This window comes from Balaenoptera ricei, chromosome 15 (genome assembly GCF_028023285.1).
Source record: "Balaenoptera ricei isolate mBalRic1 chromosome 15, mBalRic1.hap2, whole genome shotgun sequence".
NCBI classification, from domain to species: Eukaryota; Metazoa; Chordata; class Mammalia; order Artiodactyla; family Balaenopteridae; genus Balaenoptera; species Balaenoptera ricei.
Window position 1 is genome coordinate 47,441,405 of NC_082653.1, and position 18,227 is coordinate 47,459,631.

General features: G+C 41.2%; 1 protein-coding gene across 3 annotated transcripts in view; it reads left to right on the forward strand.

The window, feature by feature from the left end:
• Positions 1 to 18,227, forward strand: part of RALGAPA2 (Ral GTPase activating protein catalytic subunit alpha 2) — a 281,669-nt gene that overhangs the window by 114,227 nt on the left and 149,215 nt on the right. For all 3 annotated transcript variants that reach the window (XM_059898891.1, XM_059898892.1, XM_059898893.1), the window contains exons 19-23: positions 1,738 to 1,828; positions 3,181 to 3,357; positions 12,346 to 12,539; positions 13,350 to 13,448; positions 13,680 to 13,835. In XM_059898891.1, the coding sequence (XP_059754874.1) occupies positions 1,738 to 1,828; positions 3,181 to 3,357; positions 12,346 to 12,539; positions 13,350 to 13,448; positions 13,680 to 13,835 (717 nt within the window). The remainder of the gene's footprint in view (positions 1 to 1,737; positions 1,829 to 3,180; positions 3,358 to 12,345; positions 12,540 to 13,349; positions 13,449 to 13,679; positions 13,836 to 18,227) is intronic.

Consider the following 18,227-nt stretch of genomic DNA (forward strand, 5'->3'; position numbering starts at 1 on the left):
CATTCTGCTTTTCAATTAAGGAAGTATCCTGGGTATATTTCCATTGTCATATTAGACATATATCATCCTTCCTTAAGGCTGAGTAATATTTTTTTCATATACGGTTAATCTTCTAAATATTTATGACCTACTTCTGTGTTTTAGCTTAATAATTATTCTGTCCTTTAATTATACATCTTAGTCCCCCCTTTTCATGTGTTTGCTTGTTTAATATTCATTCCTTTAGTTGGCTCATTGAATCCCATGTTTTTTGTATACTCTGAACTGGAGGGCCTTAAATATATATCTTCATTTTTGGCTGTATCCTCCATCTCACCAGTCGTGGATTTTTGTTGCACACTTATAGCTCATTCTCTTTAGATATTCAGCCCAAAGATGAAAATTAAAATATCAGAAACTTTCTCAAGTTCCTCTATCCATTGTCTGTCCATCCGTCCGTCCTCCCTCCTTTCCTTCTTCCCTTCCTTCCTCCCTTCCTTTCCTTTCTCCCTCCCTCCCTCCCTCTCTCCCTTCTTTCCTTCTTTCTTTCGTCACCATCATTCTCATGGTCCCCTAGATTCATATCCTTTTGTGATTAAACTTCCACTCCCATGTACAACTCTTATATAAGCTCTCATATAAGCTCTTGACTGTCATTCTGCAGCATTTTAAAATTTATCTTTTCTTCTCCTTTTCTACCATCAAAAGCCTTATCTGCTCACTCCTGAATCACTGTAACAGTTCCATAGCAACTTCTTAACTCTGTCCTGCAGATAGCTACTCGACTAACCTTTCTGGTTATGTTTCTAATCACAATAAGCTATTGTCTGGAACAGACGGTTGCTCATTTTGTCAATACTGGGTTGAAATTCCTAAGCCTGATGTTGGCGGCCCACCGGCAGCTGCCTCTTGTAGAAGGTGGTCGCATTTTCTTCCTACCATTTTCACCTGACTGCCCTGTATGGCCTCCTATAATCGGCTTCTTTTCCTGCACATAGAACTTGCTGATTCCTCAGTGCTTCCTGCCCTGAGTCCCCTCCTGCCTTCTCTCTACCACCTCATGTCTGTTGCTTCTTGAACAGCTACTGTCACTGTGAGCGGATCAAGGTAATGCTTTATTCTGCAAACCTTTTAGAGAGAGTTGACTCGCATATTTTGCTACTCTACACTGTAACCACTTTGTGTAATTTGTGTATGTTTTGTCTTTCCAAGCCAGTTATGTAAATTTTAGAGCATGCGGATTGCCTCACAGTGTTCTAGTCCCCTGTTTTTAACCCACGGTCCAGTGCTGAGCGGTGCTCAGGAAAGCCTGCTGCACACGTAACAAGGGAAGCACTGAATGACCTTTGGGAGTCTGGGCGGAGTTTCTGCCTTCCCTGCCAGCACCCTGGCCATCCACGGGGACTTAGGCTTCCTGGAGGATTGTATCCGTTATCCATGTGTGCCGGAGCAGAGGTACAAGTAGAATTTCAAAATAAACGATTTCCATATAACTTGGCACCCCTCCTCAGTAGACCATTTTAATTGGATGTCAACTGACAAAGTAGAAGCCTTAAATTTCAGATCTTGTGTAATTTATAATTCAGTTTTAGTAATTTGTGAGCCCGTATCCTTCCAAAGCAAAACGTCATTCAGTTTTTTTGTTGCCCGTTATTATTGTTTGTTTCTTTTTCTTTAGAAATGTGGACTAGAAACTTACCGGTCTTATAAAAATGAAAACTTCCCTGTACCAAATGCAATATTTCTTTCTGTCTGAAGATCTTAGTACGAAGAAGCAGCAGCCCCCCTGAATTGGATTTGAAAGATGATTTGCAGCAGACGCAAGGAAGATACAGGGGGAGACAGAAGAGTAAGTGCCAGCAGATGTGGTCTGTGTTCATCCAGCTTCGGCGAGGCTGCATTTTGTTCCCTTTTGACTTTCTAACTCGAATGATATCTTATCATCTGAAGACACGTGGTTGTGAAGTGGGACATCTTTATTCCTGGGATCCCGGGATAGATGGGTGGTTAGTGTGCACGTACAGGTGAACAGTTCCAGTCAGTGACCTGTACCTTCGAGGCCTGTCTTTCCAGCCCTGGGCCTTTCTCCAGGTGAGAAGCACAACCAAGGTTGATGTCTGGGTGAGCAGACAGACCCAGAAGGAAAAATGGCCTTCCCCAGAAAGTTTCCCCAGGTTAGGAGCAAACGCTTCAGAAGTACCTTGAAGTCAATGGCATAAGTATTTAAAAAATAAAATCTGACTGGGACGCTGAGACGTACCATCACGTACAGTGAAATGCAGTCCCTGATACTCCGCTTCCCTGAGGTCCACTGCCAGGCCCCCTCCTTCTTGGCGGATCCTGGTGGAGGGCGGAGCAGGGCCTCTCAGTCTCCACCTTCTAGAGTCCTGGGGCAGTCAAAGTTAGGGACCTCGCAGGTTGGTGAGTGGGACAGCTGTCAGTTCTCTGCAGGTGAAGAGCGGACAGCAGATTAGAAGCAGCAGGGCTGGGGGACCGTCAGCGGCAGATCGAAACGCAGCCGGCAGAGCTGCAGGCAGAGAGGGCAGGCACCCCGAGTCCTTGTGGGGCAGACAGGGGCTTCGGGGGACAGGCTGGCAGGGTCTGTTCTGCCTTAGACTGAACAGCCCTGTGAGGCTTCACAGCCTTTGAAAGCGTCCTTGTATCATGACAAATTAGAATTTTTTAGTGTTTAAAGGGGAGAGTCCCTGTTGAAGAAAACCTTTTGTGTGGGTCACCTCATCCCCCGGTGATCCTGGATGAGTCACCCCAGGTTCAAGTCTAGACATCGGGCACGAGGTAGAAGGCATCCTCGGGCTCTTCAATCTGCCAGAAGAAACTCGCTTCTGTGGTGGAATCAATTCCCCTCCTCCTCCTCCACCCACCCCCGTTTTGTAGTTGAATAAGTCAGGGTAGAAAGCGTAAGCACTCAAGGTGATCTTCTCTGTACCTGGGGGAACTCGGTTAAGACCCCTGAATAGGGTGCTGCTTGGGCTGTAGGTGGCACGGCCCATAAGGACTGCTCGTGCCCCACGCCTGGAACCTCTGTTTCATTGACCAGGAGCCCCACGCGGGCACCTTTTGAGCCCCTGTCCTGAGAACGATTCCTGCTGGGGCAGCTGCTTAGTCCCCTGTGTGCTGGGATTGTGGACGTGCTGGTTCCCAGCTCTTGGCTGTCTCAGACTGTGTCTCCCATTGTGCCAGGTGACAGTGTCAGCAGTGACCCTGCTCTGGGCTGCAGCACCGAGGCAGAGCTGTCCCTGAGCCCGTGGCAGATCTGCGAGGAAGACCCGGAACTGAGCACGTCCACGGATGCTGTGACTGACTCCGATGCCCGCCACTGGTTGCAACTCAGTCCCACGGATGCTTCCAACCTCACAGGTAACCAACTGCGTCTTCGAAAAGAGGCGCCGGTGCTAACACCGGTTGGGAGATCCCAAGGTTTGCCAGTTGCAAGAACTCTAGGGGTCCCTCAGCACAATGATGATGGGGGCTCCCTCCTCCCACATGGGTGCGCCAGCCCCAACCCCCTGTTCATAATCAGTCGTGAATTCGCAGAGTCCCGTGTGGAGAGGGTGCTGAAACAGTGGCCGAAAAGGGAGGAGGCCTGCCATGCCGACACCCACTGCCCACCATAGGAGGAGGTCTCTGATATTCATGCCAAGGCTTTGCCATCCGTGACCAAATGTGCTTTACTCTGGAAACAGAGAAGAGTGATTTCTCCAACTGACATGTGTCCTAAATCCAGGATAAGTTAAAGAATTTGGATAGCTTATTGATTACTATTTTCTTTAACTTTACTGTAGAATGTTTGATATATACAAGATAAGTTGTGAGGCATGTGTAAGTTATGGGCTGTAGTAATCAAATGAGCACCAGGAAACCTGCACCCCGTGTAAGAAGTAGAACAGCTGCCCCACCAGTGAGGCCCCAGCAGGCCCTTCTCAAGTCCTTCCCCTCCCGTCATCCTGTGACCCTGTCCCCAATTCTTCTTAAAATCATGCCCGTAACTTCTTTATAGTTTTACCACAATATCTGTCTCCTTAAACACTACATCATTTAATTCGGGTTTTAAGCTTTTGAAAAATGTTATCATATTCTGTATTTTTTGCAACTTTTTTGCCTTGAGTATCTGTATTTCTAAGATTCATGAATAGATTACAGAGCCGAACTTTCTGGGTCTGCATCCAGGCTCTGCCAAGGAATTGCAGGGTGGCCTTGAGCCAGTGAATCTCTCTGTCCTTCAGTTTCTTTTCTGTAGAGTGGGGATAGTAATAGTCCGTATTATGGGTTGTTGCAGGAATCAATGAGTGAGCGTCTGAGTCAAGCGCACAGAGCAGTGTGTGTGGAAGCACTCTGCAGTTTTAGCTATTCACACGCACGCACACACATCGTGTGACCCTAGGAAAGTGAACCTCTAAAGGCTCACTTCCCTTACCTTGTGACAGGCGAGGATGGGGACACCAAGAGAAGTTGGGTTTTTGTTTTGCTTTGTTTTGCTAAGTGTCGAGAGAGACTAGTGTTCTGAGGAGCTCAGCGGAGGACGATGCCGATGGCCACGTCCGTCCTGGCCCCCTGCATTCCTGCGTCCATAGACGTCCTTGATGAGAACAACAACAGCAAACCACAAAGCACGTGTTGAGTAAAAAGTGGTATTAAAATGCTAAAAATCATTTTAAAATTAGAAGTAAAGGCAAAACTTTTAACTTAGTGTTTTGTGTTTTTTTTTTTTAACCAAGCAAACTGGTTTTCACTAATTACAATATAAAATTTAACCAGTCCCTGATGTTTTTGGAAATTCCTAACGGAGTAACGTAAAAACTTCATAAAATTTAGTTTTGGATAAAACTTAGTGTTGGATAAAATCTTTTATCTATGCGGTAGATAAGACCAAGGAGAATGATCTTAATGTGTATTTAATGTGTATCTTAATTAAGACTAGAAAAACAAGCAAAGAAAAACAAACCAGTTAACTGTAAGTGAGTAATGCATTGCCTTATAATGCTGTATATGCCACCCTTAAGAGATAGTGGACATTTTTGGTCTAAGTATTCACACCTGCCAATGGTAGAAGCCTTGCAAAATCAGTGGGAGAATGATTGGCAAAGCCATGTGCTGACTTTTATAAATTATTGGATAGTATTGATAATTTGTGCTTCTCAAATGTGTGGTTCTTTTGGAAATGATTTAAAATTCTTCATATGTATAGTGATACATAGACATGTATAATGATTTTGAATAATAATACCATAAACTTATAAGAGATTTAACAGTTTACAAGGAACTTTGAGGCATCCTCTTTGATTTTTATGGTTAGCAGGCCAAGTCATACAAATTCTGTTCTAGGGATGGAGAAGCTGAGACCCAGAGAAATCGTGTTGTCTTGCTGGGAAGTAAGTGCCAGAGTTGGAACTGGCTTCCAAAGTGTTCTGACTCCAAATGCAGCGCTGTGCCTACTCCTTTCTTCTACACTGCTGTTAAAATTACAGCTGCAAACCCCTCTGAACTATTTGAGAATTATTAATACATTTATGGAATAAATGACTTCTTTGGGTCCAATATACAGATTGTCCAACGGAAATCATCATCGTGGTACTATCGAAGGCAATACTGAATTTTCAGTAAGTTGAATTTACTTAAACAAGGACTAGTTTTAATTAGTTTTATTGAAAGGAAAGAAAATTGGGTGATTACGTCTTTTGTCTGTCCTCTGGAAAGATTAGTTCTGATCCCATCTCAGAGTGTGCATGGGACCGCTCAATTTAATAAACTCGTGTGAGGTAATTTTATATGATGCACTCTCTGTTGTGATTAACTCCCTCCAAATACTTAGTTCTTCTTTGAAATTCTAATATCGAGAATCAGTACACTCAGTTCAATAGTTCATCTTGTCATCTGTGAAAAGGACAAACCGTAATATGATAAGGTTTACGGATTATCGCAGTTCTGAATTTAACTTTCTGTTCTTAGGAGAACGATTTCTTCATAAATGGACAAAATAAAACTCATGTTACCCTGATCTCCAGGACACGCAAAGAGAGTGATCCAACAATTTGAGTGTGTCTCTGTTTCTCGTTGAATAATCCTACCAGTTATCAAATGCTTAGAATAATAAACTGCTTCTAAAATCTTAAATTCCTTTATCATTGGCAAGCTAACAGTTCAGTTTTATATTTGCTTTCTTAGTTAAATCATTTCATGTTTTCTGAGAATAGCAGCTAAATTTATGGTGCATTGTTTCACGGTGTGTCTGGGATTTGTACGGCAAGACGTGGAGACATGGAGGTGATTGTCATGAAGGAAGAAGTTTATAGAAATAGGGGCACGGTATGCCATGCAGGGGGGCACCTGGGGAGGCACCAGGGTTGGGGGCAGGAAGAGAGGGGAAAACGTGGGCAACGGCCTTTAGGCCTTTACTGTCGTTTACACGGGAAAGGGAAGGCAAACAAGGCAGGCTACGCAGACTCAGGAGCGGCTAGTTGGGATAATTTCAGCAGACCCTAGAGCACAGACACTGGCCCTGGTTGCCTGGTGCCGTACCCCCCATGGTGATGAGGGCACAGGGACATCCCCTTGATGGCAAGAGCTGGACAGAGGAGGTAGGTGGGAGGCCTGGGTTTGGGATTGTGGGGTTTGCATGTGGAAGACACACTCCCTGGGGAGTTGTTTGCTATCTCGAGGAATTAGCTAACCCTGGGGCGGGCAGTCCCTTCCTGGTCAAGGAGGCCCCAGAGGCCAGAGCATCAAGAATACCGAAAATAAGAAATTAAGAGTTGACTCATGCATAAGTTTTGTTCTGTTGAGCTTATGATTTTCTAGGGGAGAGTATTTTTGACTCTATAGGTAAGAATCAGTATTGCTGTTGACCTCATCTCTTATTTAGCAAATAAGCTTATAGTCTAGAAATACTGAATTTGATGCTATAAGAAATAAAAAGATGAGTAAGTCATAGCCATGACTGACTTACGAGCTTACCAAAAATAAGCCATTTATCCTGATAAGGACAAATAATGCAATAAGTGCTATGTGATTTATTTAAAAGGAGTTTTAATCACAGGGACAGACAAATAGACTAAGGGAATGGAGTATAAAATACATACTGGATCCACACAGGCATGGAGTCCTGATACACGAAAGAGACAGCATTCCAGATCTGACAAAGGAAGAATGGACTGCCCCACAAAGGCCTGCGGGACAATATTTAGCCACAGGGCAGAAAATGGGACAGATTCCCTACCTCCCACCTTGCCCACAGCCAAGTCCCTATGGATAAAATACTTAAATGTGAAAAGGAAAACTTAAAAGCTTTTGGAAGAAAATATCCTCTAAAAATATGTCTAAGACCTTGGGGTAGGGAAGGCTTTCTTAAATGAGATGGAAAAAAAAAAAAAAAGCTAATCATAAGAAACGTGTCAGTCATTAATTCAACTTTAGCATAAGGAAAACTTTCTTTTCATTGTCAGAGAAACTTAAAGAACTCAGGGTTAGAACCCTGAAGGGTAAGGGCCAGCTTTGGTGCTCCTTCCTTTCCAGGTGCCTGTCAAATCGGTGATACGTTTTAAGATAAAGTTCAGCAAGAAGTGGTTTTCAACATTTTGCTTTAGTTGGAGAAGGGTCAGTAGTGTCCCCCCTGGCTGCAAGGTAAGCTTCAGGGGCGAGACTGTCGTTGGTCGTTGGTCACTGGTCATGTTCACAGCTGATTCTTGGCTCCCAGGACAGTACATAGCAGGAGAGGAATAGTCAGTAAATACTTGAATCAGTGAATGAATAAGCTTTAAGCTGCAGGCTGTTGTTTGATTTAGCTAAAAACAGCAACGAAATTTTAACCTTTTTTTGACAATAAAAAATATGTACGATTGCATTTCCAAGTCTCTCTTGTTTAGTATATTTATCACAGCCCTGCCTCTAGATGTTGTTATCGAAATCCTTTGACCATTTCTGCTTTTAATTATAACTTTTGCTTTTAATTATCACTGTTACCTGCCACCAAAACCATTCACAGGAATGGTCTGTCAACATCCTCTACCGTTGCAGACATTTTTGGCATTTCCACCAGGCTTTGATCTATTTTGAAAACATAAAACATTCTAAAGAAAAATAACGATGAGAAGTACCGTGGGGTTGCTTGCTCACCTTTGTAATCTTTAACATGAATGTTGCGTGTGCCTGGGAAGCAGATGAAGGAGAAGAGGGTCAGGCCGCAGTGACGGTCAGCAGAGCGCCAACCTGCGTCTTCTCCGCTTTTAATCCTCAAAGTCTAGGCCTAATTTTTCTGGTCCCAGAATTAAGGTGTTTCTGTTGAGCCTTTGGGTTTGTGCCTTTGGTTAAGTTTTCAACTCAAAAGAGAAAATCATTTCCAAAGCACCAGCTATGTTTCATCAACCCTCCGCCAAACCTACACGAGACTGCTGCTGTGTGAAGTCACCCTTGGGTCCTAAGTGCCTGTTTTACTCATTACCAAGACTTATCTCATGGCTAAAATCCTTTGCATATTTGCAAAGTTCTGAACGTTAGATTGCTCCTGTATTAAAGTCCTGTATGTGTTGGGAGAAAGATGATATAACTTTTATTTGTTTGCAAGACTTCCTACTTTAACAACAACAAAAAAATGTTAATGTCTCTATAGCATTTAGTAATAATGGAACAAAAAGATGCTAGGCTAGCATACTAGCTTGCTCATGAAAAAGAAAATGAACTAAGTGTTTGGTGTTTTTAAGGTGAACATGAAATTTTCAGAAATCTCTCAAATCCCGATTTTTAATTAAGTGCTGCTTCACTGAGGAACCATCTACATGCAAAATGTCAGCATCTGTTCTGTTACTTATGCCATGAGTGGAATAATTTTGGGTTAAAAACATTTCAACTCATTAAAAATTTTTTTTCACAGTAATATTGAGCATGCAATCGTTTCAAATACCTCAAAAAGACTCCCTGTATTTTGATAATGTGATGGGGGATGTTACCTAGAATTTTATCACTGAGGAATACATTTTTCTGAGAGCAAAGCAGTATTGAAACAGATTCTTTTTTTGGAGGGGGGGCTCCTTCCATAACTGAGAATGTGTTTGCTGGCAGGTAGCAGGGAGGTGTAGGTGATAAGACACCTGACCTCTGTTTACTTGGAGCTGTCACTCAAGGGAAGTCCCAGCCTGACTAGAAGGTTGGAGGCTAATCTCCACCTCAGATGGCTGCATTTTGCAGGTGATGGTTGGGGATGGAGCAAAGTTCTAATTCACTGAGTTCCCTTACTTTTTTTAACGCTCAAGGAATTAAAGACTCATGGCATTCTTCTTGAGAAAAATAAATGCTGCATTATGCTGCTTGTTCACTTGGGAGCTTAGGTTGGTTTGTAAGGTTCATTGAAGCTTCAGCAGACCTTCTCGGACTGACAGATGCTTGATACTGCACGCATTTTACAGAGTAAACGTGAGGAGGACGAGCCTGTCTTCTGAGGTTTTGTAAAAGTCAGTCTGAGAGCCCAGAAGGCCCGTAATTAGGCTTTTGCTGTCTCTGCAGGCACACCGTGTGGGATTCCGGCTTGGATTATCTGTGTCACCTCAGTTGATTGTATGATACGGATGTGGGAAACACAGATGTGTTTTGCTCTAAGAAGGAACAGTGCTCCTGGATTTGGGAAGATCTTTCCATGACACCATCCATGTACCATCCTTATCAAATCCTCTGTTTCAGGGTCTTGGCATCTTTCCATAACGAATGTATTGATAATAAGCTGTCAGCAGCTGTCTCGGGCACAGTGCGGGAAGCATATGGAGCCTGCCCTGGATTTGCCCTGGCCCCTCCTCACACCCACTCCGCCCGCTCCTTGCCGGCCCTGGTCATCCCTCCACTTGAGCTCCTCGCATCCCTAGACTGTGCTCCCATTTCTATGGTTAGGCCTGAAAAAGCCCAACAATATATGCACCCAAGGTGATGCTCAGCGGTGGTTAATGGTTGCTACCGTGTCTGGGTGGGACACAGCTCTTTAAACTCCCTCCGAAGATTCCAAAGAGAAGCAAAGCAGAGGTGACTTAAACGGAAAGCCAAAAGTAAGACGTGAGAGATAAAAATCAAATAGATCAGCAACTACAATAAAAATAAACAATTTAAACTTGCAGTTCAATTCAGAAACTCTTGGGTTAGGTTGAAGACATAAAATCCAGCCATATGATGTTTACCAGAGATACCCCTAATACATAATGTACAGGGAGATCCTAAGTAAATAAATGAACACATTGATACACAGGAAGAAAGGCAGACCAGAGGTGTAGCTCTGTGTATGTCAGTCACATAAACTTTAAAGCAGAAGTCATTTATTAGTGACAGCAATAATTCTGAATTTATATGAACTTCATAGCCTCCAGATATATATATGAAGCAAAATTTGACAGAATTACTAGGAACTACTGATAAAACCATAATCATAGTAGGAAATTTTAATATCAGCTCTCATTAATAGATGAGTTAAGCAGAAAAAATATTAGAGAAGATTTACACAATACAATTAATCTTGATTGAATGTAGATCTATATGTATAAAATTTTTTGAACTTAATTTAAAAATACCTGTGATTTTTTTTTTAAAGCACATGGAACATTTACAGAAATTGACCAGTTAGATCATTAAGCAAGCCTCAACAAACGTCCATGATTTGAAACTGTATTACATTCCGTGAATATGATGAAATAAATTCAGAAGAACAAAAAGAAAAGAGAAGAAAATGACATTAAGAAACTAAAACTGCATTTCAAATAAATTAAGTCCAAAAAGAAATCAAATTGTGAACTGGAAAATATTTCAAATTGACTACAGCGAAATGTAGCTGAGTACTGATATGGAGGAAAATATGTGGCCTTAGGTGTGTACACTAGAAGCAAAAAACACTAATTTATTCAATGTCTTATTCAAAAAATTAGGAAAAGAATGGCAGAATAATATACAGAAGTTGATAAAAAAGGAACTAATAAAGCTAAGTACATAACATATACTAGAAAGCAATAGGGAAAACAAAGACCACTCTTTAAAAACATTAATAAAATAGACAAATAGGCAAGATTGATCAAGGAAAAAATATTGGGAGCGAAAAAGGTAACAGAGCTATAAAAACAATATAAAATTAAAAAATAATACAATAGGTTAATTCTAATAGAGTTATTTAAAATAAAGAGGACAATTCCTAGCTTTACTGAAGCTTCAAATAAAAGAGAAACTCTCTTTTTCAACCTGTTTCAGACAGGTTGAAACTCTCCAGAGTTAATAATTTTTCACACAAAAAAATTTCACGTGTCGGAACGCTGCTGACTCTAAAATTACAAAGGAAACTACAGGAAAGTGAGCACTTTTCCAACACAGAATTCTGTACCCAGCCAAACTATGAATTACAAGTCAGGGAACCAAGACTTTCAGACATGAGGACATGCACCTTCCTCAGGCAGCCACAGGAAGACGTGGTCCACTAAAAGCAAGAAGCAAGCATAGAAACAACGTGTACCGTTTGTGATTCTGGTCTTAACAAACAAGAAATGTAAACGTGTTCACACAAAAGCCTGTATGCAATTGTAGCTTTATTTATAATCACCAAAACCAGGAAACTATCCAATGTCCTTCATCAGGTCAATGGATAAACTATGATACCTGTGGATACACAACCTCATGGATGAATCTCTCAAATAAACGCATTATGCTAAGTGAAAGAAACCAGACGGAAAAGCTACTTACTATAGGATTCCATTTATCGGACATTCTGGAAACGGCAGAATGTAGGGACACTGTAGGGACAAAAAACGACAGTGGTTGTCTGGAGCAGAGCTTCGGGGAGGGGACTGACTGTGAAGGGGCACTTGTGGAGTGAAGGGGCTATTTCATATCAATTATGGTGGCAGTGTGTGGTGACAGTTACACCATCGTATACCTTTCCTACAAGTCCTTGAATCCAAGAAGGGTAAAATTTATTATAAGCAAATTATACCCCCCCTCCCCATAAACCTGAGTGAATAGTAACAGCCACCAAAAATGTCACTCCAGCCATGAGGCCTCCCCGGCCACCTTTCATGGCCCTGTTCCCTACCCATCCTGCTCAATTTCTCCTCCCCACCCCCCTGCTGCTTAATAAAGCCCTTCACAGGGTCTCCAGGAACTGTTTTGTCATCTCTGGGCTGTTACCCTTTTAGTTGGAAGGAGCAGAATCATCTAACCTTTCCTCATGGAGCCCACTTTTCTGTCCTTCCAAGTTGTCAGCCATTTCACACTTCATCTTATTTTACTCTGAACATGTAAATTTTCAAGCACAGGTAATTTGCATTACAGAAAAAAAGGCTGTAACAATGAAATCAAAATTGCATTTACAGGGTTAACACACATCTTTCCCCACAGATAGCAGCGAATGCCTTGCTGATGACTGTAGCATAATCGCTGGGGGGACCCTCACGGGTTGGCACCCAGACTCGGCTGCCGTGTTATGGCGAAGAATCTTGGGAATCCTCGGAGACATGAATAATATCCAGTCACCCAAGATCCATGCCAGAGTGTTTGGCTATCTCTATGAACTCTGGTACAAGCTAGCGAAGGTAAGTCCTGCCGTCACCTTTTATTCTAATACGGGAACATCGCTTTATCACTTGACATAAAAACTGTGTTGCGCGTAACTTCTGAACAGAAGTTTAGATGTTTAGACAAAGTACGTTTGATGATCCAAGAATAAATAATAATACTTATAGTTTGGTCATTTTATAAATGCCTAAGAGTTATTTCGTTTAATGTGCAAGTAGACTGTTACTATAGGATATTAAAGAATGGGATATTATACACTAGTTTTAGTTACTCTCCTTATAAAGTGATACTGGTTTTATTGTACAAAATTTGAAGAATGTAGAAAAATGCGAAGAAGACAATCTCTCTCACTATCCACAGAGAAAACCAATATTAATATATAATCTTATTTCTGTGGATAAACATATTTTTATAAAAGTACTGTCTTAGAGTCCATACAATTTTCATTCTGGTTTTTGTTTTTGTTCACAACATACATTTTCCCCATGTTAGTACTTTTTTTTTTTTTTTCCAAAAACACAGTTTGTGTTTATACAGTATAACCTGTGAAACCATTCCTTATCATTTGGAGTTCAGGAAGGCCTCTCCAGGCATTAAGATTGAAGGAAGAGCAATGCCTTAGTTTTGTATTAGATCTAAAACCACCACACAGTTCAAAAAGATAGTAGACCTCATGATAAAAGAAACACTTGTAAATGTTGTAGCTTTTCACTCAACTTACAGAAATTTAATTGGGAGCAGCTGTTTGACCATGGAGCACGTTTCTGAAGTATCATTGGGATAAACTGTGTGTTGCCTTCCCTAAAAGTCTCCTCTCTGTGAATTAGATACGGGATAACCTAGCAATAAGCCTGGATAACCAGTCTTCTCCGTCTCCTCCCGCCTTGATCCCACCCCTCAGAATGTTTGCATCATGGCTATTTAAGGCAAGTGAATATGTGTTTATTCCTTTATTGTAATTTCCTCTTCCTTCCTGAAATTGAGTTTAAAAAATGTAATTGCCCAAGACTGCATGTTTTGAAGACAGGCTGGGTCTCACTCCAGCCAGCGCATCCCACGTCTCCATAAACAACTTTATGGAAAACTGAAAAGTAAGTGAAAGGACAAAATGCATCTGCATCTGGAGTTGATTAAATCTCTAAACGTCTCCTTGGCAGGCGACAACACTGCCCGATGCCTATAAGGAAGGCAAGCTCCAAGCCTACAAGCTGATCTGCGCCATGATGACCCGACGCCAGGATGTGCTGCCCAACTCGGACTTCCTGGTGCATTTTTACCTCATCATGCACCTGGGACTAACCAGCGAGGACCAGGTATCTGGGACTCCGCCATCGCGGTGGCCTGTTGTTCGGAAAGTGCATGTCACTCTTTGCAGGTGAAATTGGGGTTTATGAAAGTACCTCCAAAATGTTGAAATCCTCAGTAGTTCCGCGTCTTCTACACCCAGCAATACCAGTAGCCTTTCAGAAATGTGAGTCTGACTTGTCTCACCCGAGCTGCTTCTCCCCACTGACCCTGCATTTCACCAGCCAAATTTGAATTTTACCCCTTGGCCTGTCCAGTTCTGTATGATTTAACGTCTGCCTGTTGTCAGCCTCAAAAATACTTATCTCACCCACTTTTTGTTGGGGTTCTGCATTAGCTATTGTATGAAGAAAATGATTTTGGTCATTTAAAAATGTTTGAAAGCTACTGTTTTAGGAGTTAGGATGTTTTTGTGAACAACATCACCTATAAATTAGGGATCCTGACATCTCTTGATGAAGAGCTAATGTCTCTCAAATAAATGTGATTGGTAGTTAAGTTGAAACAGAAGGGCCAAAGGAGCCACTAGCAATCAGCCTGTAGCCCTTGGCCTTCCTCCCTCTGGAAGTCCCCTGGTGGTGGGCAGAGGACCTGGACGAGCAGGAACACTGACTTGTGACTTGCTGTCTGAATATCAAGCAGGCAAGTGAAGAGGTTGGTTTGTGAAGCCTGAGGTTATTCTGGACACTATTTGGAGGATGGATTTAGAGATGTGACAGTGGTGGGATAGAGTAGGAGGTTGGGCCTGGAGGTTAATTAGGAAGTGATTAAACAAATATAGATTTTTTTTTAAATGGCGAGAATGAAGATGGTAGCATTGGAGATGGGAAGAAGGAAAGGGAAAGGTTTAAGAGGTTTGAAGGCATTTAATTTTATCGCTAAGTCTTCTTGACTGATTAGAGATTTGAGGAGTGTTTCAGAATTTACCCTTTAAATTGTAGATACTTACCAGTGAACTTGAATCATTCGTGAACTACCAAGTAGCCATCCTCTCTGTCTTTATTTGATGCTTTGAATATATGATGCAGACACACGGACCTTTTGATACATGTAAGAGGTCATTCTCTGGATTTGCCAGCCTTACCTTGGGCCCTGTTTAAAACTTGTAAAATATTCCCTGATAAACACTTCGAGCTTCAGTCACTGAGGTTTTCTTCTGAAGTAATAGCCATACTGTCCTACTGTGTTGTCTCTGTCATATTCGCTCCAGTTCCAGCAGTGTGCAGTGGACATCTGCAGAGCAGAGACTGGACTTAGACGCACAGGCTCTTTTATTTCCTAAACAAATGTAGAAATAGAGACGCATAAGTAGACCTGTTTTTACTCCTTGCTCAGATATTTTGCAGCCATCATTGTGGACGGAAGCATGTTTTACAGAATGATGCAACTCAGGGCATGTGGAAGATTAAGGGGTAGAAATAGGGAAGAGAATTAACTCACAGATAATAATGAGATCCCTCAGTGACAGAACCAAGAGAGGAAGGTTTAGTTAACAACGCTGTACTTTAAAGCAGTATTTTGCTAAGATTTGCAGGAAAAACATCTACTTGGAAATGATAATCAACTGTAGAATCTTCTTATTTAATAAAAACAAATTTGAAGTCAGAATTGGGAGATTGGGATTGACATTATACACTAATATATATAAAATAGATAACTAATAAGAACCTGCTGTATAAAAAAATAAATTAAATTAAATTAAAAAAAATTGAAGTCAGCTGTAAACACTTAGTATTTCTAGAATGAGCTTTCCAGAAACTCACATAAATAGGTGTGTTTAGAATCCTCTTTCTATTTTAAATTGTGTTGTAGTGAAAATGAAACAATAAAATGAGATGAAATCTGTGTAACATTTGAGTACCCAAAACATTATTTCAAAAATGGGATTTTGGGACATCCCTGGCAGTCCAGTGGTTAAGACTTCGCCTTCCAATGCAGGGGGTGCGGGTTTGATCCCTGGTCGGGGAGCTAAGATCCCACATGCCTCACGGCCAAAAAACCAAAACTTAGAAAAAACAGAAGCAATATTGTAACAAATTAAAAAGACCTAAACAAAATTTTTTTTAAAAAATGGGATTTTACAGTGTAGAAAAAGGAGTTTTCAAATTTTATACTTAAAATAATTTTCACATTTAATGTATACCTTATTTTTGGTTAAGTTTGATCTTTTGTAGTTCATTGTAAAATATGTCAATCTTAAATGATGGCCCATTGCTAGGAGTAATCCCAACATCCAGACTTCTAAGAGAAAACGGGGATATCATAAATCTCTATTTTATAATCAGCCTACTGTTTCAACCATTAGAAGCTTGAGTTGTTATGTGTTTCATAGAATTGACTGTTCTGCTTTAACCTTAACAATTATTGGTATACGTTTTAGAAGCCCTGACTGTCTGCCAAACAGAATTACTCTAAATAAACTTTATTCCTTTGCCAGAAGAAAATTACGCAGAAGGCTTTCTAATGAAAGAAACTTTTCTCATTTAAGTAAGAAATGTCTCCAATAATTAGTTTAACTTTTGGTCCACATGTCTAAACAGGTCATGGTGGTTGCTCCAGAACTTATATGACTTCTGGAAACACATGTTATATTAATGATAAGAAAAGCAAACATTTGCTCTAGAGAATAAATTCAATGTTTTAGTTGACATGCTGTGCACCTGCGACTCGGACCATCTCAGGGCTGTTTCCATCTTGTGAGAGTTTTCAAAGAGCTACACTTCTACGTAGCCTGGCACTAAAAGCCTTCGTTCCTGCAGAGAGAACCTTGTAAAAATGTTCCTGATTTTTTAATAAGTAATAGCAAATCATTTTTAGATTTTTAATATTTAGAGTTTTACCTTCCAACAAAATCCAAGGTGAATTTCCTCCTTTGGCCTCTGGGTGGCACCCTTGTCTGCAGGACTCTCGGCTGCCTGGTTCATGGACCACACTGAGCCTTAGAACTGGTGGGAGACCAAGCGCTGTGGGAGCTCGGTGCTGTGGCCTGGCCGCTTTACAGATGCTTTCCTAGATCTGAGAGTAGCAAAATCATGCCAGTAGTGACTAATAAAGTGTTGAATTAGAAGTAAGATCTAAAATGTGAAATATCTTTTTTCCAAACGTAAGAGTGCTTATAGTAATTGAAGATTTCTTCTCGTTAAAAAAAAAAAAATTGTAAAACAGGTATGATTGTGTTCTGTGTTACAATCATATAAAATCACAATTTCATCTAATATAATAGCAAATTAATTACTTAAACAAATACAGTTATTTCTATATTTTAGAAAGTAATAATATGTATAGCAAACAGCCAGAATTCAAAATGTAGCATATTCCAAACCAACTGTTCTCAGTGTTGCTTGGACCAGTTTTAGCTATTCCAGTCACTCAACAATGTCACAGATAAAACAGGGGCCTTACCGAGTAGTATTTCCCACAGTACGTGTACAGTGGAAGTTTACAGTTTATTAGTATGATTGAGAAAATGCTTTGAAATAACTTTATTTTTCCTTGACTATGAACTTTTTAAAATTTGATTCTGTTACTGATTTAGAAAATAATTAGGATCATAAAGACTTTCGGAAATAACTATAAATTATGAATAAGATTCAGGATGACGTGGAGGACTGCCCAGCCTGCCTGTGAAGGGGTCTTCCAGCTGGCTTCATTCCGTCCTGCTGCTTTGTGTCTGGTGGGGGACTGGGCAGGGGGGTGCGCGGAGGGTCTTAATTTCCCCAGCACCGCAGTGTCAGACTCTGTGCTGGGAACTCATGATGTTGTCCCATCAATTCTTCTCTGCAGTTCAGTTAGATAAATATCACAACCCGCTGTATAAATAGCTAAGGCTCAAAAGATATTGAGGACGTCTGCCCAGTGCCACACATAAAAAGGGCTGTGAGAATTCACAGGCAGCCCGGCTTATTCCACACGGTCTGCCTTGCCCATTGACTCACACCGAACAGATAAGCTCACCCGACTCACATCGTGCAAACAAACAGGCCCTGGTCGTATTCCTTCTCCTTCTTCTCTCCCCTGGGCTTTGGCCTCGGTCCTGCCCCACCTCCGAATCCTCCTTACCAGACTCCCCTCCCACCCCAGCCGGCAAACACCTTCCCCAGTGGCCCGCCCAGCTCCCCACTGCCTTCAGCTTCTCTTCCAAAGCTGTTCCCGGTTCTGCTTAGTTTGTCCTCATACTTAAGCAGCTTTTTCACCTCAGTATCCCCCAAAATATTTGGACATGAAAGGATTTGGATTTATTAAATACAGGTCCTATTAATTTCATCGTCATTTAAAACATATGGAAAGATCAATATGTGTGAAATGGAAAAGGACAGCTGAGGAAAGGAATTTTATTTTTATGTTTCTGAGAACATATATCAAAGACTGGAAAGTTTTCTTTGCTTAAAATAAGTAAACTA